The following is a 25658-nucleotide window of genomic DNA, read 5'->3' as shown; positions in this document are numbered from 1 at the left end:
TAACATGAACTGTGGTGAAAGTAAAGAGTCAGGGACCAATTTGCTAATGACTTAATAGGTTCATTATATACAGACTGCTGACTAACGAACTACAGAGTGGAATAAAAGTAGGTTTACAGTTGTGAGTAAACAAGAGTTTATTCCTGTATCATTTATTAATTATTGTATTAATTTCCAAACAACTGTAAACCTACTTTTCACCAACCACGTACAAAAAACAGGTTATTATTATAGCGAGAATCACCAAAAACTTCAAACAAAATCACAAACAAAGCAGATTATCTTCTTCCCTAATGCTACTAACCTTGTGAAATTTCTATCATGAATCACATGAAATGTTCAGTTGAGATTATGTTTCATAAGGAATTATGAAAAATGTTATATCCTTCAGGGGAGCCTTTTTTAAGAATTTATTTATTTGTAGAGAGCAGGGAAGGGAGGGAGAAAAACAGAGGCTCGACAGGAACATGGATTTGCTTCTTCAACACCCTCAACAGAGACCTGGCCAGCAGGCAGGTAATCAAACCAGCAACCCTTTGGTTTGCAGAACACAGCCCAACCCACTGAGCGACACCAGTCAGGGCTCTCTGGGGGAACTTTTAATAGGCATAAAAATGCTTCATGTTTAACAATGACTATATGTTATCTTCATAACCAAAAAGGGTAAAATTACTTCTAATGTTACTTCAATTAAGCAATAAAAATTTAAAAGTTAGCCCTGGCTGGTGTGGCTCAGTGGATTAAGCACCAGCTTTCGGGGCACATGCCTTGGTTGCAGGCCAGGTCCCCAGTTAGGGAAGCGCATGAGAGGCAACCACACACTGATGTTTCTCTCCCTCTTTCTCCTTCCCTTCCCCTCTCTCTAAAAATAAATAATCTTTTCTAAAAATTGAAAAATTAAATATAAAAAAAGATTTCCTACCCAATCCCCCTAATTAATCTTATAGAAAATGAAGGAGTGTGTTTCAATCCCACTTTATAAAATGGTTGCACTTTACTCAGCAGGTACCATCTCTTAGGCACAGGAACTGAAGTTAAGACAAAGTTTTGGTCCTGAGTAGTTCTAGTGGAGGGGGGGGGGGAGCAAGAGAGAGATATGAAATAAAAAGTATAAATGTTACCACAGATAACTTGAATTAGTATAATAGGAAAACAATGTGTACAACGCTCTAGCATAACCATGCAAAGTAACCACTATACATGATTTTTTAAAGGTTTTATTTTTTTAGCGAGGGGAAGGGAGGAGAAAAGGAAAGAAACCTCAGTGTGTTGTTGCCTTTTGCATGCCCCCAACTGGGGACCTAGCCTACAACCCAGGCATGTGCTCTGATTGGGAATCAAACCAGAGACCCTTTGATTTGCAGGCTGGCAAGCAATGCACTGAGCCACATCAGCCAGGGCTCCAGTACACAGAATTTAAAGAGACACCAATCCTTAACTTAAAAAGTAGGTAACAGGTATTTCATTGAATGGTATTAATTAAATATTCTCTTAATATCGTTCAAGAGAATATGCATATGTCTACTTTGCCTGATTGTGTGAATGGCAGGGTGTTTGTGTGTTTAACGTGTACAATGCTGTTGTATGCCTACACAGATCACTTTCTCAATAAATGGCTTTTGTCATTGAGACTTTGCTATATATACCTGAGAAGGTATTGTATGAAGGAAATAACTAAACTTTAGAAGATGGATAATCCTGGATTCCAAGTCAGTCTCCACTATTAACTGGTTACATAACCTCTCTGTGCCTATCGTCATTTTTTTTAAATTTTTTTATTGATTATGCTGTTACAGTTGTTCTATTCCCCCTTCATTCCCCTCCACCCTACCCCCCATCCCCACCATCATCCCCCCTTTAGTTTATGACCATGTGTCTCAAGTCCTTTAGATTCTATATTTCTCATGCTATTCTTGCCCCCCCATCTATTTTCTATCTACTGTCTATGCTACTTATTTTCTGTACCTTCTCCCCCCTTCTCCTCCTCCCACTCCCCTGTTGCTAACCCTCCTTGAGATCTTCATTTCTATGTTTCCACTCCTGATCTAGCTGTCCTTTTAGTTTGCATTAGTTTTAGGTGTGGTTGTTAATAACTGTGAGTTTGTTGTCCTTTCACTGTTCATGTTTCTTTAACTTCTTTTTCTTAGATAAGTCCCTTTAACATTTCATATAATAAGGGCTTGGTGATGATGAACTCCTTGAATTTGATCTTATCTGAGAAGCACCTTATCTGTCCTTCCATTTTAAATGAAAGTTTTGCTGGATAGAGCAATCTTGGTTGTAGGTCTTTAGATTTCATGACTTGGAATACCTCTTTCCAGCCCCTTCTTGCCTGTAAGGTCTCTTTTGAGAAATCCACTGACAGTCTGATGGGGACTCCTTTGTAGGTGACTGTCCCTTTAGCTCTTGCTGCTTCTAGGATTCTCTCCTTCATTTTAATCTTGGCTAATGTAATTACGACGTGCCTTGGTGTGTTCCTTCTTGGGTCCAACTTCTCTGGTACTCTCTGAGCTTCCTGGATTTCCTGGAAGTCTATTTCCTTTGCCAGATTGGGGAAATTCTCCTTTATGATTTGTTCAAATAAGTTTTCCACTGGTGGTTGTGCCTTTCCCCCTTCTGGTACCCCTATAATTCGGATGTTGGAGCGTTTAAAGATGTCCTGGAGGTTCCTAAGACTCTCCTCATTTCTTTGAATTCTTGCTTCTTGACTCTTTTCTGTTTGGCCATTATTTGCTTTCTTCTGGTCCACTCCATTGATTTGAGTCCCAGTTTCCTTTTCATGGCTATTGGTGTCCTGTGCAATTCCATTCATTTCAATTAGTTTCGCCTTCATATATTTGTCTAATTTGTCGGTATAATCAACCAGTTCTGTGAGGATCCTGATCACCAATGTTTTAAACTGTGCGTCTGTGAGTTTTGCTATTTCTTCATCGCTTAGATTTATTGGCTCTGGGGCTCTGAGATCCTCCTGCGCCATTCTTGGTCTGTTCAGGCCCTTTAAATGTGAGAAGCGGCGCCTCGGATTCCCAGGTCGCTGGGTTGTGACGCTGTATGTGGGGGTGTGGCCAGAGCAGGGAAATGGCGACCCCCTCTGCCGCTTCTCACAGCTGGGTGCGGAGGAGCAGTGCCTTAGGTGGTTCACCTGGGCCGGGCCACTCAGAGTCGCTGGGTTATGACGCTGTATGTGGAGGTGGGGTCAGAGCAGGGAAATGGCGGCGCCCTCCACTGCCGCTTGCCGTGGGGACCTGCCGGCCCGGTCCAACCGCCCACTCTCTCGCCTGTCCACCCTCGCACAAATGCGCGACCTCAGTCAACACGCAGCCCCGGGCCCGGCTGTCTCCCCCGAGGTCGCTCGCCTGGTTGCTCGCTGGGTCGCTCACTAGGTCTGACCCTGCACCTGGATTCCTCGGGCCTGAGTGTGTCTGGCCGAGTCCTCCTGTGCAACCCTGCTCCGCCAGCCGCTGGTTTCGCCCCTTACCGGTCAGGCTGAAGAATTTGTTGTTAACGGACTTCCGAAAAGTTCAATTTTCCGTGTTCTGGCTGTCTTTTCTGTTGCTAATATTTAGTTTTCTCTAATCTTGGTTGTGTGAGAAGGCACGGCACATCCACCTATGCCTCCATCTTGGCGGAAGTCCCCCCTATCGTCATTTTTTTAAAAATGATAACTACTAAATGGATATAGCAAAAAGTCGGTTTAATTACCTTTAATTGATTTGCATCCCCACACCTTTCCCTTTCAATGATTCCTTTGGGGCACACAGAGCAATTTAAGAAAAATTTACTAGTACTTACTATTGCATAAGGCCTCAAAACTGGACACTGCAGAAAATAAGCAGATTATAGTTGCTGTCCATACAGAGTTTACAATCTTGAGCGGTTAAAATAAACACAGAAGAAATACAAATGCAGTAGAGATCTCTTATCACTTTGTAGATACTTAAGTGGTCATTTATCACTATAATTTAATTTCCTATAGTACAAGAATTCGCACTAAGCACTATACTTGGGATGTAGTGACCATGCAAACATCAGAAGAAAGGTAAGAAGGGACGGAGTAAGAAGTCCTCAGTGCACCTTACTTCCAAAAAATAGAAAGCTAATTAACTCAAAGTTACTTTTGGGGAGGGAGGGGTGGCATAGGTAGTGTCAACAGAAGCAGGTAGGCTGGGAGCAGAGGGAAGAAGCATCATCTATTTTTTTTTAAGTTGTACAACATAATGCTTCGATATATGTACTATATTTTTTGAACTATAAGATGCAGTCCCCACTCTCCCCCTCCAACTTGAGAGGAATAATAGTTGTTAATACTGCTGTTGAGTTCTGTTTACATTTACATTGGTGAAATATTATGTTATTTATGTCATTAAATATTTTACTTTTTTTTCTTCAAAATTTTTTTCCTATTTTTCTCTAAACCCTAGGTGTGTCTTATGGTCCAAAAAATACGGTATATATTGCAAAATGATTACCACAGTAAATTTAGTTAGCATCTATCACCTCACACAGTTACAATTTTTCTTGTGATGAAAACTTTTCAGATCTACTCTAAGCAACTTTCAAATATACATTACGAATTCTTAATTATAAGTCATCATGCTGTACACCAGAATCTGTCTTGTAAGTCTGCACCTTTAACAGCATTTACCCATTTTGTCCAGTTCCTCCCACCTGACTCTGGCAATCACTAATCTATTGTTTCTATGAATTTTTTTATTTTTATTTTTTCAATTACAGTTGACATTTAATATACTTTTAGTTTCAGGTATACAGCATAGGGGTTAGACAATCATTTACATCACAAAGTGATTCCCCCATATTTCAACTACCCAACTGGCACCATACATAGTTATTACAATATTATTGACAATATTCCCTATGCTTTACATCCCTGTAACTATTTTGTAACTACCATTCACTTCTTTAAAAAAAAAAAAAAAGTATTTTATTGATTGATTGATTGATTCTAGAGAGGGAGAGAGTGTGTGCCCTGACCAGGGATAGAACCCACAGCCACAATGTATTAGGACAATGCTCTAACCAACTAGCTACCCCATCCAGCCAGGGTTCAATCTGTACTTCTTTTTTTTTTTAAGATTTTATTTATTTATCTTTAGAGGGGAAGGGAAGGCGAGAGGGAGAGAAACATCAATGTATGGTTGCCTTTTGTGTGTCCCCTGCTGGGAACTGACCTACAGGGAACCGGCCTACAACCCAGGCATGTGCCCTGACTGGGAATCGAACCAGGATTGTCTGGTTCGCAGTCCTGCACTCAATCCACTGAGCTACACAAGCCAGGGTTCAATCTGTACTTCTTAATCCCTTCACATTTTCCACCCAACCACCCAACACCCCTTCTCTCTAGCAACCATCAGTATATTCTCTGTATCTATGTCAATTTCTGTTTTGACTGTTCATATATTGTTCTTTAGATTCCAAATGTAAGTGAAATCATATTGTATTGTCTTCCCCTGACTTATTTCACTGAACATGATACCCTCTAGATCCATCCATGTGTCATCTCAAATGGTAAGATTTTATTCTTTTTATAGTTGAGTAATATCCATTGAATATAGGTATCGAATTTAGTTTTATTTAGTTTTAAAGAGGGAAAGGGAAGGAGTAAGAGACAGAGAGAAACAGTGATCCGCAAAAGAGATACATTAGCTGTGTCTCGCACGCCCTTTGTCTCAAGGTAGCTCCTGATTTCTTTCTTGATTTCATTAACTTATTATATAGTAACATGTTATTTAAGCTTCAAGTGTTTATGTCCTCAATTTTTTTTATTTTGTAGCTAGGTTCCCTTTGCATTCCATTGTAGTGAAATAAGTACTTGACATGATTTCAGTCTTCTTAAATTTATTGAGACTTGCTTTGTGGCCTAACAAGTGGTCTATCCTAGAAAATGATCCCTGTGCACTTGAATAAAAGTATATTTTGTTGCTCTGGGGTAAAATGCTCTAAAAATATCAATTAAATCCATCTGTTCTAATGTGTCATTTGAGGATACAGATTTTCTCTGGATTTTCTGTCTGGAAGATCTATTGATGTCAATGGGTATTAAAGAAGTACCCTACTATGACTGTATTACTATCAATCTCTCCCTTTATGTCTATCAATATTTGCTTTATATATTTTGGTGCTCCTATGTTGTGTACATAAATGTTTACAAGGGTTACATCCTCTTGCTGGATTGATCCCTTTATTGTTAAGAAATGTCCTTCTTTGTCTCTTTCTTTTTAAAGCCTTTGTTTTAAAGTCTGTATTGTCTGATACAAGTATTGTTACCCCAGCTTTTTTATTTGTTGCCATTTGCATTAAATACCTTTTCCATCCCTTTAGTTTCAGTCTTTGTGTGTCTTTCCATCTGAAGTGAGTCTCTTGTGGACAATATATATGTGGGTTTTGTTTTCCTATCCATCCAGTTAGCTTGTGTCTTTTGATTGTAGCATTTAATCCATTTACATTTAAAGTGATTACTGGCTTCTGGTCAAATTGGTAGAAAGGTAAATGTGGTACTTGCATTTTCCCACAACCACATCTAAAATACAACTAAACTACAGGATGATCATCATTCAGAACCACCTAAAATCCAGCTGTACAGCAATCCTACAACTAAGAATATAAAGAGCCACCTAGACACTGGTAGGAGGGGCAGAGACACAGAACAGCCAGTCCCATACACATGTGTAGCAGATAAAAATCAGGAGGGATATCTCCTCTGTAGAGGTCCAACTTGAGAAGTGAAGGGTTCCAGTTTCACACAAGGCCACCAGCCCAGAGCTCCAGTGTCAAAAAGTCCTCAAAACTTCTGGCTGTAAAAATCAGCAGAGATTGCGGTTGAGAGAGATGGAAGGCTTCTAGAGTCCCAGGCAGTTCCTCTTAAAGAGACCAAAGCACAGGCTTACTTGGATTCATTCCCTGAGTTCTAGGGCTGAGACAGCAGCTGGGAAGGCACCATGGACACATAGGGAGGAAATGAAGTGCCTGGCATCAGAACAAGAGCTGGCAGGACAGCTTTATCCTAGACAGAAGTGCTGGCAGATGCCATATGTTCCTTTGATGAGCTCTACCCCCCAAAAGCTGTCAGGTGAGCACCATATCTGAGATTATATCAACCTGGCTATCACTGTTCACCCATCCTGGTGAATCCATGAAACCCTGCCCCACCAACTTGCAAGCCAACCCAGGCTGCTTCCAGGGGCTTTTTCATACAAATGGCCTGTTTTGGTTCATATTTCAGACTCTCCTAAGATCTCTTAAAAAAGAGGTACAGGCCTGGGTATGCCCTGTACCTCTTGGTAAGGTGACTTCAGGCCCAGCACTAGAGGCAGTCAATCTTGGTTCACAGCTTGGCCTCTCCTGGGCACCTCCAAGCCCAGAATGAGTAGCAACCACCTGTAGACTGCCTTGTAGCTCATGTTGGGTGGTCCCAGGCAGAACACATGTGGTAGCTAACCTTGCCAGCACCTCCAGGGAGGCCCCAAAGCCAATGTACCAGGTAGACGGCTTCAGACCACACAGAAGCACCGCCCAACCACTCCACAAGCAACACACTCAATGAGTGGATTTAGCAAGCACCAGAGCCCCACTGAAATAAGTCCTGTTCCATGGGGTGGTCCCTTGCATAGGTGATCCTCCCCAGGGGTCACAGCCAGTCCTTGAAGCCAACTAACTCAGGGGTAAATCCCTCCCACTGACATTCCAACACCAATCAAGGTTCAGCTACAACAGAAGGATGTACACAGTCCACATTGCAGGGAGAAGGGGAATGCACCTGGAGTTCCCAGCCTGGGAGAATAGGAAGGCTTTGCCACTGGACCCTACAGGACACATACTGCATTATGCAACATTTACCAAACCCAAGAGACATAGTAGCTCTACCTAATACACAGAAACAAACACAAGGCGGCTGCCAAAATGAGGAGATGAAGAAACTTGTTCCAAATGAAAGAACAGAACAAAAATTCCAGAAAGAGAACTAAACAAAATGGAGATAGCAATCACTAGATGCAGAGTTCAAAATAGTGGCTATATGGATGCTCAATGAACTTAAGGGAAGAATAGAGAGAACTTCAACAGCACAAAAAAGGACATAGTAACATAAGAAGAACCAGACAACTTTCACCAAGATGGAGGCATAGGTGGAGACGCCGTGCTTTCTCACACAACCAAGTTCAGAGACAACTAAATATTAGCAACAGAAAACACAGCCAGAACACAGAAAATTGAACTTTTTGGAAGTCCGATAACAACGAATTCTTCAGCCTGACCGGTAAGAGGAGCGAAACCAGTAGCTGGCAGAGCGGGGTTGCACAGGAAAACTTGGTCAGACAGACTCAGACACGCGGATCCCAGGTGTGGGGTTGCAAAGGGCCAACCCAGTGAGCGACTGGCAGATCCAGTGAGGGTGAAGGGCGGCGGGCTGACTGTGCTGGCGCATTCCTGAGCAGATAGACTGGCGAGGGAGTGGGCAGTAAGACAGGACCGAGCGGGTCCCAGCGACAGGAGGCAGCAGAGACAGCTGCCATTTCCCGGCTCTGACCCCGCCCCCACATACAGCGTCACAACCCAGCGACCGGAGTGGCCCTGCCCTGGTGAACACCTAAGGCTTCGCTCCTCACCCAGTGGCAGGAAACAGGAGAGGAGGACGCCATTTCCCCACTCTGACCCTGCCACCACTTACAGTGTCACAACCCAGCGACCCTGCCCTGGAGGCCCCACCCCGCCCCTAATAAGGCTCAGCTCCTCATACTTAATGGGCTCGAACAGACCAAAAATGATTCAAGAAGATCTCAAAGCCCCGGAGCCCATAAATCTAAGCGACGAAGAAATAGCAAAACTTTCAGATACACAATTCAAAACACTGGTGATCAGGATGCTCACAGAACTGGTTGATTATAGTCACAAATTAGAGGAACATATGAAGGCTAAACTAATTGACTTATTTGAACAAATAATAAAGGAGAATTTCCCCAATCTGGCAAAGGAAATAGACTCCCAGGAAATCCAGGAAGTTCAGAGAGTCCCAAAGAAGTTGGACCCAAGGAGGAACACACCAAGACACATCATAATTACATTAGCCAAGATTGAAATGAAGGAGAGAATCCTAGAAGCAGCAAGAGATAAGGGGACAGTCACCTACAAAGGACTTCCCATCAGACTGTCAGTGGATTTCTCGAAAGAGACCTTACAGGCAAGAAGGGGCTGGAAAGAGGTATTCCGAGTCATGAAATCCAAAGACCTATAACCAAGATTGCTCTATCCAGCAAAGCTTTCATTTAGAATGGAAGGGCAGATAAAGTGCTTCTCAGATAAGATCAAATTCAAGGAGTTCATCATCACCAAGCCCTTATTATATGAAATGTTAAAGGGACTTACCTAGGAAAAAGAAGATAAAAAACATGAACAGTGAAAGGACAGCAAACTCACAGTTATTAAGAACCACACCTAAAACAAAAGCAAACTAAGAGGACAGCTAGATCAGGACCAGAACCATAGAAATGAAGATCACATGGAGGGTTAGCAACAGGGGAGTGGGAGAAGGAGAAGGGGGGAGAAGGTACAGAAAATAAATAGCATAGATGGTAGGTAGAAAATAGTTAGGGGGAAGGCAAGAATAGTATGGGAAATACAGAATCTAAAGAACTTGAGACACGTGGTCGTAAACTAAAGGGGGAAATGGTGGGGGTGGGGGGTGCAGGGTGGAGGGGAATGAAGGGGGGAATAGAACTGTAATGGCATAATCAATAAAATAAAAATAAATAATTTTAAAAAAAGAAGAAAAACAATTTTAAAAAATGAGGGTAGTGTAAGAAGCCTCAGAAAAACTTCAAGCAAACCAACATTTGCATCATAGGGGTGCCAGAAGGAGAAGAGAGAGCATGAAATTAAAAACCTCTAACAGAAAACTCCCATGCCTCGTGAAGGAAACAGACACACAGGTCCAGGAAGCACTGAGTCCCAAACAAGATAAATCCAAAGAGGGCCACACCAAGACACGTCATAATTGAAATGCAAATGGTTAAAGACAGAGAGACTCTTTGGCCATAGCCTGGTAGCTCAGTTGGTTAGAGCATCATCCTCATACACCAAGGTTATAGGTTCGATCCCTGGGTCTGGGCACATACAGGAATCAACCAATAAATGCATAAATAAGTGGAACAAGAAATTGATTTTTCTCTTTCCCCCTCAAAAATCGATAATTTTTTTAAAAAATTTAAAAGAGAATTTTCAAGGCCACACAAGAGAAGCAGTTAGTTGCTGAGAAAGGAGCTCCCATAAGATTGTCAGCTGATTTTTGAACCAAAACTTTGCAGGCTAGAAAGGACTGGCTTGAAATAGTCAAAGTGATGAAAAGCAAGGTCCTATAACCAAGATTACTCCACCAAGCAAAACTATGACTTAAAATTGAAGAAGAAATAAAGAGCTTCACAGGCAACAAAAACATAAAGGAATACATCACCACCAAACCAGTATTACATGAAATGTTAAAGGGTATTATTTAAAAAGAACCCTGGCTGGTGTGGCTCAGTGGTTGAAGCCAACCTGCAAATCAAAGGGTTGCCAATTTGCCTCCCAGTTGAGGGCACATGTCTGGATTTCCTGCCAGGTTCTCAGCAGGGGGTGCACACAACAGGCAACCACGCACTGATGTTTCTCTCCCTCTTTTTCTCCCTTCCCCTCTTGTCTAAAAATAAATAAAATCTTTCTTTAAAAAATTAAAAATTAAAAGTGATGCCCCACCCAGAGCAAAATTTACCCCAGCAGGATATGGCACTTTTCAATACCTACCTTTGAATGTGCTGTTTGAAGAGATAATCATCTCCCTACATGATTTTTTAACAAGTTTCAAGCAATATCATTTGATTTTACTGTTTTTTTTATTCAACTGACTAAAATGATGCATACGATTAGAGAATATTTTAGAGACGTCCTTCCATGGCTCATCCAGGAGACCCAGGCTTAAGGGTTTTCAAAATCTGAGGCTGAAAACACTTTTTTTCAATACGCTTTAAGAGGCATTTTCCAGTACATTATATCCTTTTTAATTTTTTTTATTTGATGGGGGAGGGATGGAGAGGCAGAGAGGGAGAGACAGAGAAACATCAATTTGTTATTCCACTTCCTGATGCATTCATTGACCAGGGATCAAACCTGCAACCCTGGCATATCAGAATGATGCTCTAACTCAAAAATCCTCAACCCCTGGGGCCAATAATAGCAGTCCTTTGGCCTGTTAGGAACAGGGCCACACAGCAGGAAGTGAGCAGCACAGCAGGCTAGCAAATGAAAAAGGAAGCCTCCCTGGCCTGGGCTGCAACCTTCTTTCCCTGTACACACACACCCCCACCCCTGCTCACCATGGAAAAACTGTCTTCCACTAAAGTGGTCCCTGATCCTGATGCCAAAAAAGGTTGGGGACCACCGCTATAACCAACTGAGCAACCCCAGCCAAGACAAACTATATCCTATTTTTTCAAAAATCAACACCTACCCTGGCTGGTATGGCTCAGTGGAATGAGTGCTGGCCTGCAAACCAAAGGGTCACTGATTCAATTCCCAGTAAGAGTGTATGCCTAGGTTGTAGGCCAGGTCCCTAGATGGTGGCACACAAGAGGCAACCACACATTGATGTTTCCCATCCTCTCTAACTTCCTTTCCCTTTCTCTAAAAATAAATAAGTAATTTACTTGTTTTTTCTTTCTTTCTTTCTTTCTTTCTTTCTTTCTTTCTTTCTTTCTTCTCTACTTATTTATTCTTTTTTTATTTTATTCATCTCTTTATTTCTTTTAAAAAATAAATAAAATCAACACCTTAATGTTTTAATGATATCAGCTGATATAAAATGAAAACAATATAAACCTAAAATTCTGCCAGAATGATGTTCAGCTTCAGAAGCAAGCAAACTACAGGCTACAGCCATTTTTTTGTACACCTGCAAGCTAAGAATGGCTTTTACATTTTTCAAGTATTGTAAAAACAACAAAGAATATTGGCCAGAGTATGTGGACAACAATGCCTAAAATATTTACTATCTATCCCCTAACAGAAAAGTTTGCCACCTCCCACTCTACTTCATAATGAAATTTTGAGTCTCTCACTAAACTAAATACCTTAATACCTAATTTACATTTAAGGTAATTTATACAACTTCTCTTTCCACTCCCCTGTCCAGTAGTCTCTTTACTAGCCACTCTCTTCGCATACAAGCGCTTACAAAAATATTACACATTATACTGGTTGGTTTAAAAAAAACAACTAGAAGCTGAGTATGTCTTTTGTTTAGTAACAAGCATTATAGTAGCACAAGCATTTTTCCAACAAGTTTAAGTTCCACAATGGATTAGTAGATTGAGCCTATGAATAGATTAGTAAATTAGGCCTATGTTTACCAGAACCCATGGCTTATTCCAACTTTTCCATCTCCATACATCCAATATAGCCGGAGGGGAGGAGACTAAAAATTCTCAGCGCTAAATCAATGGACTGATTAATAATAGGCTGGAATAATATTCATCTAACGTCTATGACAAGGACAAAACAGGTGTGAAACATTTTGTGGATTTGACAGTCCAGTTTTTCACCACTTATACCACATGAAGTCACATTTAAGACTTTCAACAATAAAAATAGTAAAAAAAAAGAGAGAGAGAGAGAGAGAGAGAGAGAGAACACCTATGCTCAAAACGTCAAGAGTAAAAGAGATTGTGTGACCTAACAACACTACAGAAGTATTCAGAAATTCTGGAAAGTCCTGTGTTGGCCAAAAAGTATGTTACATTTTTTCCATAAAATAAAAGACATACTTTTTGTTTTCACCAATAACTTTATTGATTTGGATATGGTGAGTTCATCAGCTATCTCCCACTATTAGCTTCTACTAGGTAGAGGCCAGGGGTGCTGTTGAACATCTTCCAAAAATTGGAAGCCCCAAATGGGGCTTCCAATGCATGATAGCCCCACAGCAAAGAATTACTTGGCCAAAATGTCAATAGTACTAAGAAACTTTGCAAACCACTTCTGACACGTTCCATCAGTCATAGCACCTTCTCCATACCCTGCACAAATCTTTTTTGTGTTTTAACTGTTTTTTCACCTTTCTTGAAATAATAAAGCATAACAAGCCAAATGTTGTATTTTCTTCCATCTTTAATATTAAAATGGCTACACAAAAACTCACCAATTTTGGTACGTTTTTTTAAAAGCACACTGATATGACAGTTGTCATACACAATACAATCTAACAAAATTGTTTCGAATAAAGTTAAAGACAACTAAGCACTACTAGAGCTATTGTACAGAAAAAACATTAACAGACTTTTTGGCCAACCCACTAGTATGAATCTATCAGACTAATACATAAGAAAGAACTGAATTTTCCTTTCAGCCCAACCAGTAATATGTGATATAGAGCACAGAGAGTACTAAAGTTATCTTCCAAGGCAAGCAACACAAGAGTAAAACACCCCTCTGCCCATGCTAACATGGAAAAGTTGGAAGCCTCCTTTCCTTGAAACTATTTAACACCTGAAAAATCATTTTCACTCAAAACTCGGAGTCCTCTTTATTCTTCCCAAATACTTAAACATTCTGCAGAAGAAATAAAAATTCAATACACATACTTTAAAAAGATGAAAAGGGTAAGAATTAAAGAAAGATCTTAATTTGGACTACCTTACAGAGACTCAAAAGTTTGATCAAAGTTTTTAAGAAAAAGTCTCTAATCAATACAGTTTTGATACACTGCGTACAAATGTCTCATATGAGAAACTAATTAGAAATGTAAACATGTTTTCTATTCCAGGAGAACCATTTTAGTCCTAACTGTAAATCCCTAAAATACAAGCCTACAAACTTCAGATTTTGAATATATATATTTTGTTAAATATGCCAATGCATTTCAAGTTTCCTTTACATGCCTAATTTTCTATAATAGTTTTATTACAATTTCTAATAATGAAATGAGCATTGCCACACCCATGTAGTCAACATAAAAATACTTGTATCATTAATTACAACATCAACAATTTAACATAAGAAAACATGGCTCTGAAACCATGCACTACAGGATTGTTAATTCACACACAGGACTTATTAAGCATTTACATAGCACATTTATATTTGCCAGGTGCTTCATAATCATTTTTATTACTTGTTTCGAATCTGAAACAATCCTTGAAGAACTTTTCAGAAGAGGAACCTTGGACCAGAATGGAACCAATTTTAGTTGGGAAGAACTAACATCATTTTCTTACAATATGTCAGACCCTTCTAATCACTTTTCATATGCAGTGTAAATTTTGCAAAGTATGTTATTAATTAATAATGTGAAAAATATCAAGGAAATGCTGTATTGAATTCTCCGGAACAAATCGTTAGACTGCTTAAAAACTTTTCAGTACTTGAGACGAACAAGTATATTTCGTTATATAAACACAACTATAAAGAAGTAAAATTCTCCCAAATGCCAAAAGTAAAAAGGCTAAATATAATGGTGTTAGTTTTCAACCTTGCTTTAAAAAATTTTTAACAGGTAATCAAAGAAACTCATTAAACAAGCTTAGAGTCAGGTGCGGCAATAGGGAGACGGGTCCGTTACACAAACTATTGTAGAACCCAGATAAAACACTGTATGTAAGGAGGAAGTTCTGAAACAAGTCAGAAGCTGCTGCTTAGAAAGCTCATTCAATACGTCTTTTCCAAGATAATGGTTCTAACCAAAATTTGTTTAATCAGTGCACATCTAAGCACCAGCAGAACATCCAATGTTTTGAGGATAAAAACGAGCCAGCGCTGGACGTGGAGGAAAGTTCCTTGTTTGGCCCATTTACACATCTCCGTTTCTTTTATCTTGGTGTTACATCTTAATAAGGAAAAGAAAACAAAACACTAGAACGCAATTTGCCTGCGGAGTGGGCCTGACCCCAGGTCTCTCAAAGCCCCTAAAGTAATTAAGTTCCGTAGTCAAAGTTCTACTCCTCATTCAACTAATAGCCCTAGCCGGTGATTCAAACACTCTTCCTCATCTCCACCCCCCCCCCCACGCTCCTACTTCCCAGGGCCAATTCTATGACTGGCATCCCTATACCCTGTACAGAGCCCCAAACTCCGCACCCCCCATTATACTTCCGCCCGGGTGGCTTCCCAGTTAACCTTCACCTCAGCCGCTTTTATGTCGCTACCCCAAACGCACCACCTCAACCTTCTCCCACCCCCAACCACCACAGCCTTTCCCCACCGCCAACCCCCTTCTTCCCCATCCCCATGACCCCTACCTTCGGCCCTGTCACCCCAGCCCCTCGCCACCCCAGCCTCGCATGACACGTCCCCTCCCCCAGCTTCCCGTTTCTTCCTTCCACTCCCTCGGCCCCTCCGCCCACGCCTACCACTCCTCCCGCGGATTGTCCGCAGGCCTTTCACCTTATCCATAAGCTTCCAGCACTTCTCTACCATCTTCTTGTCCACGGTCCCCGGCGGGTGGGGGCTGAGCTGGTGGTGCTGGTGGTGCTGGTGGTGCTGGTGGTGGTGAGGCTGGAAGGCGTCCTTCATGAGCCCGATCAGGCCTCCAGAGCCCGAGCTCCCGGAACCGCCACCGCCGCCACCCCCAGCCCCAGAGTTTTTTTTCACGTTGCCGGCCATGGCCCGAAGAGCGTTGGGGGCTCAGCCGCGTCAGCCAGTTCCGCTTGGCAGCGAGCGAGGGAAAGAAGGAAGGCGTGAAGGAGGGGCCTCGCCCTGCCGCTGCCAACACCGCTGGCAGTCCGGGCGGAGGGAGGGACGGCTGCAGGGAGGGGAGTGGGCGGTGCCGGGAGCGCGGGGCAGCGGGGGCGCGCCCCTCCGGGCGCCGGGCTAGATGTGGGAGGAGCGCTCTGAACTCACGAAGGCTGGCGTCTGTGTCGGTACTAGGTAGCAAAACCTAAAGCTACAACCTCCCGAAAAGCCGCGACCAAGTTTCCGCGTTGCCTCCACCACCCTTGCCTTCGGGTCGGACTGGGCGGAGCTCCCTCGTGAGGTAGCGGGGCAAAGAAGGGATGGGCTTTAGCTTGGAGTCTGCGTAGTAGGCTGAAGCCGAGCTCCCCATCTTCCTTGTGGGCAGTAGATTGAAGTTCCTTGTGCGGATCATTGGAATATTTAAGACATGTAGCTTTAGAAAGAACCTTAACATCAAGTCTTTAGCCCACATCCGACAAATAAGGAAATTGCTTCTTCACATTGTGGGAGTAAAAGGGGAGTAAATTTCCCTACTCCCTGGTGTTTTAAACTCATCAGTAAGTCTGGCCCGAAAACAGGAATGTGAATGCTGAAGAGTGTTGGAAATAGATTAGGCCCCAGAAAAGTTTGAGACAAGCCGGGAGTTCTTCTTCCAAAACTTTTGACTTCTGAAAACAAAACACTTCCCTCTTTTTTGGCTTCCGAACACTAGTTCCTTTTTCTGGGAACTGAGTATGTACTTAAGATTTCCCTACTCAGAGCATTGCACCTCAGGCCTGCACCGCCTGCACCAGTCCCAGACCGCATACCACTGAAACTAAGACAGCTGTGAGCCCTGGCCTAAGGAGCTCCTGTTACTCGTCAGAAACAGAATGTTGTTCCCAGTTACTTCCACTTCTCTAATATGAGTTCCGTTGGAATAATCTTGAAAAAAGGAACTTCCCTCTCAAAGAGGGAAGTGTCCTGACCTAATTTGCTAATTCTTAGCCTCAGGGAACTTGCAGGCCTTGGTGTGCCAATCATTGCTCAGTTCCACCTTAGATCCCTCACCTACCTGGCTCTTCCACAAACCCTTGACTAGTTAAGGAATTAAGCTTATCAAGTATTTTTGTAAGAGGGAAAAAATACCTCTGAACTCAAGAGCCTTTTGACTAGATTTCCTGGTTTTTTAATTCAAAGGCCTTTATCTAAGACAAATTTTGAAGTCAACATAATTTCCTATCAGTAGAATTTCCTTTAATTATTTCCTACCTAGAAAGAGTTTAGGACACCTAGAGAGTTAGGAATCTAGGCAAAGTTCTTAGATAATAGTCAAAATTTAACACCTGCCTTGCTGCAGACCCTCCTTTCTCTCCCCTGGCCTATTTGAAACTTTTTCCTCACTAGTTGTCCTATTGCCTCTAATCCAACCTGCCACCAGACTAGTCTTCCTAAATTGTAGTTCTGACAGCATCACAAAAAAACTTTAAACACTCCCCATTCCTCCTGAATAAAGAGTTATGATGTAACTCCAAATTACCTTGCAGTTTTATATTATTCCAATACCTATATTCTGTGTTGGATGACTCACCATGTCACAAAATACCACAATTTTTATTTATTTATTTTTCATAACCATTATTCAGGGCATTCCCTCTGCTCTGAGGTGTGCTACTAAAATCCAATCCATTCTTCAAAACTCAACTCAAATAGTGTCCAGGCACTCCAGCAAGAAACAATCCTTTCCTCTTCTAAATTTCCAAAACCATCCCAGGCTGGTATGGCTCAGTGGATTTAGTGCAGACCTGTGAACCAGGTAGTCGCTGGTTTGATTCCAAATCAGGGCACTTGCCTGGGTTGCAGGCCAGGTCCCCAGTGGGGGACATGTGAGTGGCAACCACAACTTATGTTTCTCTCCTTTCCCCTCTCTCTGAAAAACAAATATTTAAATTTTCATAACTATTTATTTCTTATACCTACCACAGTCATCCACAGTAGGTACCACAAGAGTAATTTTTTTTCTCCTTATTGTCAAATTCTAGATTTACTGGGGTACAGGTAAGAAATTAACTCTTAGAACTTATATAATTTTATTAGCCAATGTCACCTCGATAAATTCAATAATTTTTTTAAGAAAAGAAATTAACCCTTGGAGCTGAGCTTGTCTAGGTCATCTACAAGTCTTTGGGTTGGTTAAAGACTTCCAATTTGAATTATCTTTAGTACAGCCTGTATAGAATGGAATAGTATAATTTTCACTTAGTTTCTGCTGCAGTAAGCCATATTTCTTTTAATACAGAATGACCTATCTTTCACATCTGAATAAAGCTTGGGGAGCAATCCTTACCTTCTCTGCATCTCTTCAAAACTCTCAGATGTGATCCTATGCAAAGGAAGACAGAGCTGTACTGAAATGATCTTTTCTATTTTCACTTCTAAACTGAGTTAATAAAAAAAAAGGAAAGACTGACTTTTTTCACGATTTTCAAATGTACTAGAGATGGGATTGGATTGTTGATTACAATGTCATTCTTATTTCTGGGTTATTCTAGAGCTAACTCAGTCTGTATCATATCATGTGACATGTAGCATTTTTCTTATCCTATTTCACCTTCACCCCAAACCACATCCTCATTCTCCACCTGAAAGTTGGTTGACTGAACATATTTGAAAAGTAAATGCTCTTCTGAGGCCTGATATGTTTTTTGTATTCTGTAATCTCTGTCCTCAATATGTCATTCCACGCATTAGCATAATGGAGATACTAACATTCCATGGAAAATATCCCCAAACAGGCTTCTAGCTGAGGAGAAGGGTTAGGATAGGCCTTCTGTTGCATTTCTAGGCAGAAAGAGAGGGTTCTGGGGAAAGACCAAACAAAAAATATGCTTCAAGATTAGAAGAAACATGCCCTAGCTGGTGTAGCTCAGTAAATTGAGCACAGGCCTGTGAAGCAAAGGGTCACTGGTTCAATTCCCAGTCAGGGCACATGCCTGGGTTGCGGGCTGGGTCCCCAGTAGAGGACACATGAGAGGCAACCACACACTGATGTTTCTCTCCCACTCTTTCTCCTTCCCTTCCCCTCTGTCTAAAAATAAATAAAATATTTTTTAAAAAAAGATTAGAAGAAAAGGTTGGGGGGGGATGGGACAGCTGTAATGGCATAATCAATAAAATATTTTTTAAAAAGGGGAAAAAAGATTAGAAGAAAAGTATTTTCCATGTTTGAGAAATGTGCACAAGGCTATATAACCCTGAGGTACAGAAATGTAAGCACTTGGAAAGACAAGCCCGGTTCATCTCTTTACTCTGTAAAATATCCAAAGGTTCAGAGAAGTACCCTGTAGTCATGGTGACAAATCAACATGAATCATCCTCTTCTTGAATCTGCCTGCTCCCTGAAGGAAGGATTTTTAATTTCCAGATCTTACGGCTATTTCTTCAGATTTGTTCCTGGCTATAGACAATTGACCAAAAATATTGAGGGAAACAGAGAGAGAAAGAAATAGTTAAAGAAAGAGCCCAAACTTCTCTTAATCTACAAGGGGAAGACTCCTGAAGTTTCTGTTGTTTTCATTCTAGCCAGTAAGGTGCCAAGAGATCCAGGTGGCAGACAGATGACAAGGCTCCACATACCGCAGGACTGGAGGGAGGGTACGGGCTTCCCAGCAAGGGCAAGTCATCCTTCATACTCCCTTCCCCGAGTTTGTTTTTCCAACCACTCATAACTCCAGCATGATGCTAGAAAGCATCTCAAAGAGGGAAGCACCTCCAACATTGCCCCATAAATAATTTAAATAGAAAAATTTAGGAGACTCCAAAAAAGGTCAAGCAAGTCCATGAGAGGGAGCCCCTTACTACTTACTGCCCAGAGCCGAAGTATACTTTCTCACTCAGTATCTGTCTGAAAAACACATAAGGGAATGCAGGAAGAAGAGCAATAAATTAAGTCACCATAAGAGAAGATAGCCCTGTATATACCCAGTTAAAACAAAGGCCTTTCAGGATTTGCAAAATCAATGATTTAAAGACCAGGAAACTGAGACTGAGCAAAATTAAATGGTGTACCTAAGTTTACATATCCAGAGGGGAGATGAGAACTCATAGCTCTTATCTCTAATCACTGCCCTTTCTACTTTTGCATTCCTCTAGGTCAGCACTTGGAGTCCATGGGTCTGCCTTTCCTCTATGTCCCATTCTCCAAAGGGGGAAACTCTCTTAACTACCTTCTCCTGCATTCCTTTCCCTCATACCCTGAAGAATGCCTTCCTGAAGGGGATCTTGAGTTTTAAGCCTAATAATGTCCTTTGTTGATAAGACCTAGGGATGTCAATTGCCCCAAACTGGTACCATTAGTCTTTTCTCTCTGTATCAACACTACAGCATTATTTCAAATGTGTAAGCCTGTCATTTGTACGTCTCCAAATTGCAGGCAGTGATACATGGAAGTGAACTGTAGCTAATGAGTTCCAGTGCCCTTTCTTCTCGAACTACACTTGGATTTGGGGATAAGGAGAGAATTAGCCCTCTGGGAGCTTGGTATTTTAAGCTTTGTATGTAGCCCATTCTACCTTCTGATGAACTTCATGTTTCCCAGTTGTCTGGACAAACAGTCTCAGGAAACCCAATCTTTCAGTTTTCAGTTCTGCCCCTGAAGGAAATTTGCAACCCTGGATTGGCTCCCAGAACCAAGTCTCCTCCCCATTCTCCTAGCTGTTTGGGCCTTTTCTCTGCCCCTCCCCGTGAGTGGGTCACTTCATAGGAAGACACAACAGAGATAAGAGAAGGTCCTATAGGTAGGAAGAGGCAGGGTAAAGATAATAGGAAGAGGGAAGAGACAAGGTACTGAGATTTATTTTCTCCAAAAGAGGATTGGAAGGAGTGATTTCTGTAAGTAGAGCCTGACTTGTAAAGAGAAACAGCTCCAGACTCCCCACTGACTTCTGCCTTGCCTAAGGTTTCCAGGAGACCAAGAATGAAAGCTTCTGGAAAGTATAAGAGACAGATTTGGAGACTAGCACTCTAACTCTCCCTGGGACTCCTGATTCAATCTAGGGATCAGGAAAGCATCCCCATGTCCAAAACCTAAATACAAGTCACCTTCTTCCCCCAGGACAGGAAGGAGATGCCACCTAAGTCCAAAGAAGAAAGGATAAAAGCTGGCAGATAAAACACACAGGTGCTGGTGAGTCAAGGTGTGTGCCCCTGCTTCTCCATGCTCTGGCTTGGAGACTGAGAAGAGAGAATTCAGCCCTTCACATGACAAGATGGAGTTTTCTGGACCCTTCTCCTTCATATCCTCACATCCAGGTTCCACAAAGCTGGTAAAGTGGGAAAACTGGCACCCACCCCTTCTTTGAGCCCCTTTGGCTCTATGCCTTTCTTATATATTCATTACACATATTTGTGGTAAACAGTAAGGACACAGTGGTGAACTCAGTAGACACTGCCACTCATTTAGTGATCCACAGATGTCCTTCAAGAAGAAAGTGCAGACTATGGAAGGGGAATAAGGAAGGCTGAGATCATAAGCTGAAGCTCTTACAACTTGCCAGGGCAGATGTGGAAACTGAATCCATGCACAGGCTGGCAGTACTAGAAAAGGAGTTGCTCCAAGACCACTTAGGTAAGAAGGACAGAAGCTTTGGAAGCAATACAAGTGGGCCACTGGAGCATTTTTCTATCCTTAAGGGCTTGGAGGGTTGGAGCTAATGTAGGGGCCTGAGCTGACAAATAAGCATCTCCTAGTAGGAAACGATAGTCACAAGTTGGAATTGTGAGGAAGGGATGGACAGTGAGAGCTGATGAGCCAGAACATAAAGGGTGTTCTTGTTTCTTAGTAATGAAGAGTCCATCAGATCCCAAAATGGTGGTCAGGGAATGGGGCAGCAGGAAGGGTGGGACAAATTGAGAATAAGGGAGACTAGAAGTCTGCTGCTAGGTTCTCAGAGGAGGGCATAGTCCATCAAGCCAATGGATGATGCAGACCCTGGCTTGTGGGGTCTGCCACATTGTGGATGGGGGAGAGACATTCACATGGACTACCGAGTCCTACGGAGGACAAGGGACAACATGGCTTTTTCTCTCAAGGGGAGCCAAAAGCTGTAGCCTCCACCATGACAGGCCCTTATTTCTTTTTCTGGGCACACTAAATGATGGTCCTCATTTATTATGCACAGGTTCACTTTAGGAGATTACCTTTTACAGAAAACAAAGGAACTGATGCTGCTAATCACATCACAGAAGAATATTTGCAAATGAAAAGGGAAAAGTGGTTGAACTGGTTACACTCCATACTGGGGAGTTTCAGCATGGATTTTAGGAAGTTACAGTAAGCACTTGCTATCTCAATTCAGGGTGAGGGAGTTTTAGCAAAAGCGAATCTCAAAGCAGTTTAGGTACAATGCAGGCCTGTTTCCCATGGGAGAACCTATCTGTGGGCATGGGTCCTGTGCATCTCTGAGTGGGAGCTGGGCCCATGCCATGCAGAAAGGTCTCCTACAAATGGAGACTGATTCAGTGAGGTCCCCAGCCAGTCCTGGGAGCCCTGGCACTGTTTACAGCTCTGCAGAAGGGTGAGGTCCACTGAGCTGAGGCTTCCGCAGACCAGCTGAATCAGAGCTTGCAAGGGCTGGAGGATGAGCTGGAGGGGGCCCCAAGTGAAGGGAAGGCCATATATGCCGGTATGTAGTCAGTCAAGTAGGTGGGCAGGAGACAGGCTCCTGAGAGAGAACAACCAAGAGGGCCAGAGGATGCAAGGAAGGGAAACAAGGAGGATTTCCATTTGCCATGCCTAGTGTCTGCCTTCCCAGCAGAGCATAAATCAGGCAGGAACCTGAAGCGAGGAAATGAATGCCTTTAGAATTCCAGGCAGGGACTTTCCAGGATGCTTGATGCCATATTGTTGATGATTTGCATGCTGCAAAATGAAGTCATGGCCTTGATCTCATTCATCCCAAGGGAGTAAGTGGGGAGAAGGGTTACAATCCCCATCCCCATGGAGCTGGCATGGGGAAAGGGGACCTGGTTTCCTAGTTCTTCTTGGATTTCCAAGGTCTCCCAGATTCTCAGAATCACCACAAGAACGAAGAAGGCCTTTATGCTCTTGTGCCCCTGGACCAAGCAGAGTCATTCATACTCACAATTTCCCTTCCTCCCTTCACCACTCCATCCCCACCTGGTTCCCTGGCTGTCCATTGCAGCCACCACAGAGATGAGTCATCAGTGCCAGGTCCTGCAGGAAGAAATGGAGACCCATCTCTTGCAGGCTCCTGGAGTAAGAATTGGGGAGTCTTCAAGAGCAGCTAAGTAGGCTCCCCAACCTCTCAGCCCTTTCTCTTAGAGGATCACTGAGGAGGTCCAGCCTGAAGGGATGAACTTAAGAGGATCCTTCTCTAGAAGACTGCAGTCTATGCTTTTGTATCACTTTCCCCACTGACTCACCACTGAGGATTAGAATGGGTTCAGGATGTCAAAAATCTTAAGTAAAGAAATCAGTCTCTTAACCCATTACCCTCTTTCAATGGTCTCTCCAAATCCAGGTCTTTCTCCCTACCACTGCCATGTCTTTCATAAGCAAAACATATTCCCTCTTAGAATGGCTGGGTTTTACAACAAAACTAAGGGGAAATGGCCCTGGCCAGTGGTTCAGTTGGTTGAAGTGTTATCCCATACACTAACAGGTTGTAGATTCAATCCCAAGTCAGGGTATATATGGGAGGCAACCGATTGATGGGTCTCTCTTTCTCTCTCTCTCTCTCCCATCTCTAAAATCAATAAAGACATATCTTCAGGTGAGGATTAAAAAAAAAACTGCCCTGGCTGGTGTAGCTCAGTGGATTGAGCGTGGGCCTGCAAACCAAACGATCGCAGTTCAATTCCCAGTCAGGGCACATGCCTGGGTTGCAGGCCAGTTCCCAGCAGGGGACGAGTGAGAGGCAACCGTACATTGATATTTCTCTCCCTCTCTCCTTCCTTTCCCTTCTAAAATTAATTAATTAATTAATTAATTAATTAATTTAAAAAAACTAATAAGGGAAAATATTTGACTTACTTATTTTCCTTTCTACAAGGCTTAGTTCATGGTAGATCCTAAATAACTATTTGTTCAATAAATGAATAAACTTTCCAAATAAGCAAATATATATATCTTAATTTTTTTTAACAGGAAGTTTTTGCTTTGTTCCCTCTGGGTTACAGGACAGAGTTGAAATGTTTTAGGATGGCACACAAGAATTTTTACAATTTAGCCCTCTCTCTTTCTAAAGTCAATATATAAAAAAATTATAGAAGACTTTAAAGATAAAGAGACTGAAGCTCAGAGAGAGAGATGTTCAATGTTACACAGTAATAAGTGACAACCAGATTTGAGACCCAGATCTCTTGTCCCAAGCCCACTACTCTTTCTACTATACCTTAATGGTACTTGAACTTTTCATAAGGACTACAGGAAAGTTGATGGCTCTGAGGGAGTCTGGAATGATACCACTCATTCTAGAATGATCCCATGCTTTTTGAATACCATTGGATACTGTATTCCAGGATAGAGTGTCACCATTCTATCTTCTTTCATCCTTATAGCTCACTCCCCAGAGACATGCCAGAGAGAGGCAGAGGCTGCACGGGGAGAAGCTAAGCTAGCCCCTCAGAGAGTGGGACCGAATGCTGGCTCAGCTTTGGACACACATGGAAGCCAAGTACAAGGACATCTTATATGTAAGCACCACCCTCTGAAGCCCAAACATCCCAATACCCAGCACTCTTCCATCACCACAAGCCCTAGCTAGGTAGACAATGACAAACCAAGGGGAAGGAGAAGAAGCATCTCCACAGGAAACTCCTTTCTATCTTGAGGGGGTGCAACCTTGCCCACCCACTAAGAATAAAAACTTTAAGGAAACACTGCCAAGAAAAGCTTATTGACCAACCTGCTGCTCCCCTCCCCCTCCATCTTGCTTCCTGTGGCCTGAAGCTTGGTGTCTGCAGAGAAGCCTGGACAGGCTCTTTAAGCTCAGAGCCATTAAACCTCAGTGGGATGGAGTCATGCTGAGATTCTACACCAGGCATAAGGAGCAGCTCTACCAGTTTGGACTCAACCCCCTGGACCTTTCAGATTGTACATATATAGTCTCTGGGGCCCCAGCAATAAAGCCATCTTGATGTAGAAGTCAACAAAACTGTGTGGTGAGGCTTTCTGACAAAAATGAGTGACTCTCATGTGAATACCTTCGTTCTGGGCTAACCCATTAGCCTGAAGACTGAATGACAGGAAAGAAATTTGAAGAGGTCTTATCACATCTCTTAGAGAAACTGGGTACCACCCCTTGAGCTTGGGGCCTTTTGGTCCCTTTGAACCACAGCCCCCCCCCCCAAACAGGCAGCCAGTTTTGCGGGGAAAGGCTATTTCTGTAAGTAACCAACAGTGATCAAATACCTGCCCCCACAGTCCTAAAGTGATCATCTCCAAACTCTTGCAATACATCTAAGTGTCTTGGAGTCATGACTAGCATAACTTCCAGATGGCTTCAATCCTAGTTGGCCCTACAGTCCACCTGAAAAGGGAAAAGTCTATGTTTCTCTCTTCTACAAAAACTTTCTCAGTACTACTTTACTTTTGCTCACTAAATGTGTAGGGGTTTTTCCCACACCAAGAAATTCTTCGAAAATTGTTGGGGACTTCCGCCAAGATGGAGGCATAGGTGGATGTGCTGTGCCTCTCCCACAACCAAGATTAGAGAAAACTAAATATTAGCAACAGAAAACACAGCCAGAACACGGAAAATTGAACTTTTCGGAAGTCCGTTAACAACAAATTCTTCAGCCTGACCGGTAAGGGGAGAAACCAGCGGCTGGCGGAGCAGGGTTGCACAGGAGAACTTGGCCAGACACACTCAGGCCCGAGGAATCCAGGCGCAGGGTCAGAGCTAGTGAGCGACCCAGCGAGCAACCAGGCGAGCGACCGAGGGGGAGAC

General features: G+C 42.6%; 2 protein-coding genes across 5 annotated transcripts in view; one reads left to right on the top strand and one right to left on the bottom strand.

Moving 5' to 3' along the window:
* CBL (Cbl proto-oncogene) overlaps positions 1–15992 on the bottom strand; it is a 138697-nt gene extending 122705 nt beyond the window's left edge. For 3 of the 4 annotated variants that reach the window (XM_037147169.2, XM_037147170.2, XM_037147172.2), the window contains exon 1: positions 15421–15992. In XM_037147169.2, coding sequence (XP_037003064.2) covers positions 15421–15639 — 219 coding nt within the window. In that variant the 5' untranslated portion in view covers positions 15640–15992. The remainder of the gene's footprint in view (positions 1–15420) is intronic. The other variant, XM_053672529.1, reaches the window with a different exon arrangement.
* Positions 15638–24846, top strand: CCDC153 (coiled-coil domain containing 153). The gene is given in 8 exon segments (XM_053672603.1): positions 15638–15845; positions 17730–17745; positions 21243–21313; positions 22251–22370; positions 22899–22963; positions 24234–24329; positions 24331–24402; positions 24673–24846. Coding segments are annotated over 8 exon segments (822 nt in total).
* Positions 24847–25658: the final 812 nt, after the last annotated feature.

The sequence above is a fragment of the Artibeus jamaicensis genome, unplaced genomic scaffold (genome assembly GCF_021234435.1).
Source record: "Artibeus jamaicensis isolate MK-2021 breed Jamaican fruit bat unplaced genomic scaffold, CSHL_Jam_final contig_196, whole genome shotgun sequence".
NCBI lineage: Eukaryota > Metazoa > Chordata > Mammalia > Chiroptera > Phyllostomidae > Artibeus > Artibeus jamaicensis.
Note: the sequence above shows the minus strand (reverse complement) of the source record. Positions and strands in the feature narration are given on the sequence as shown.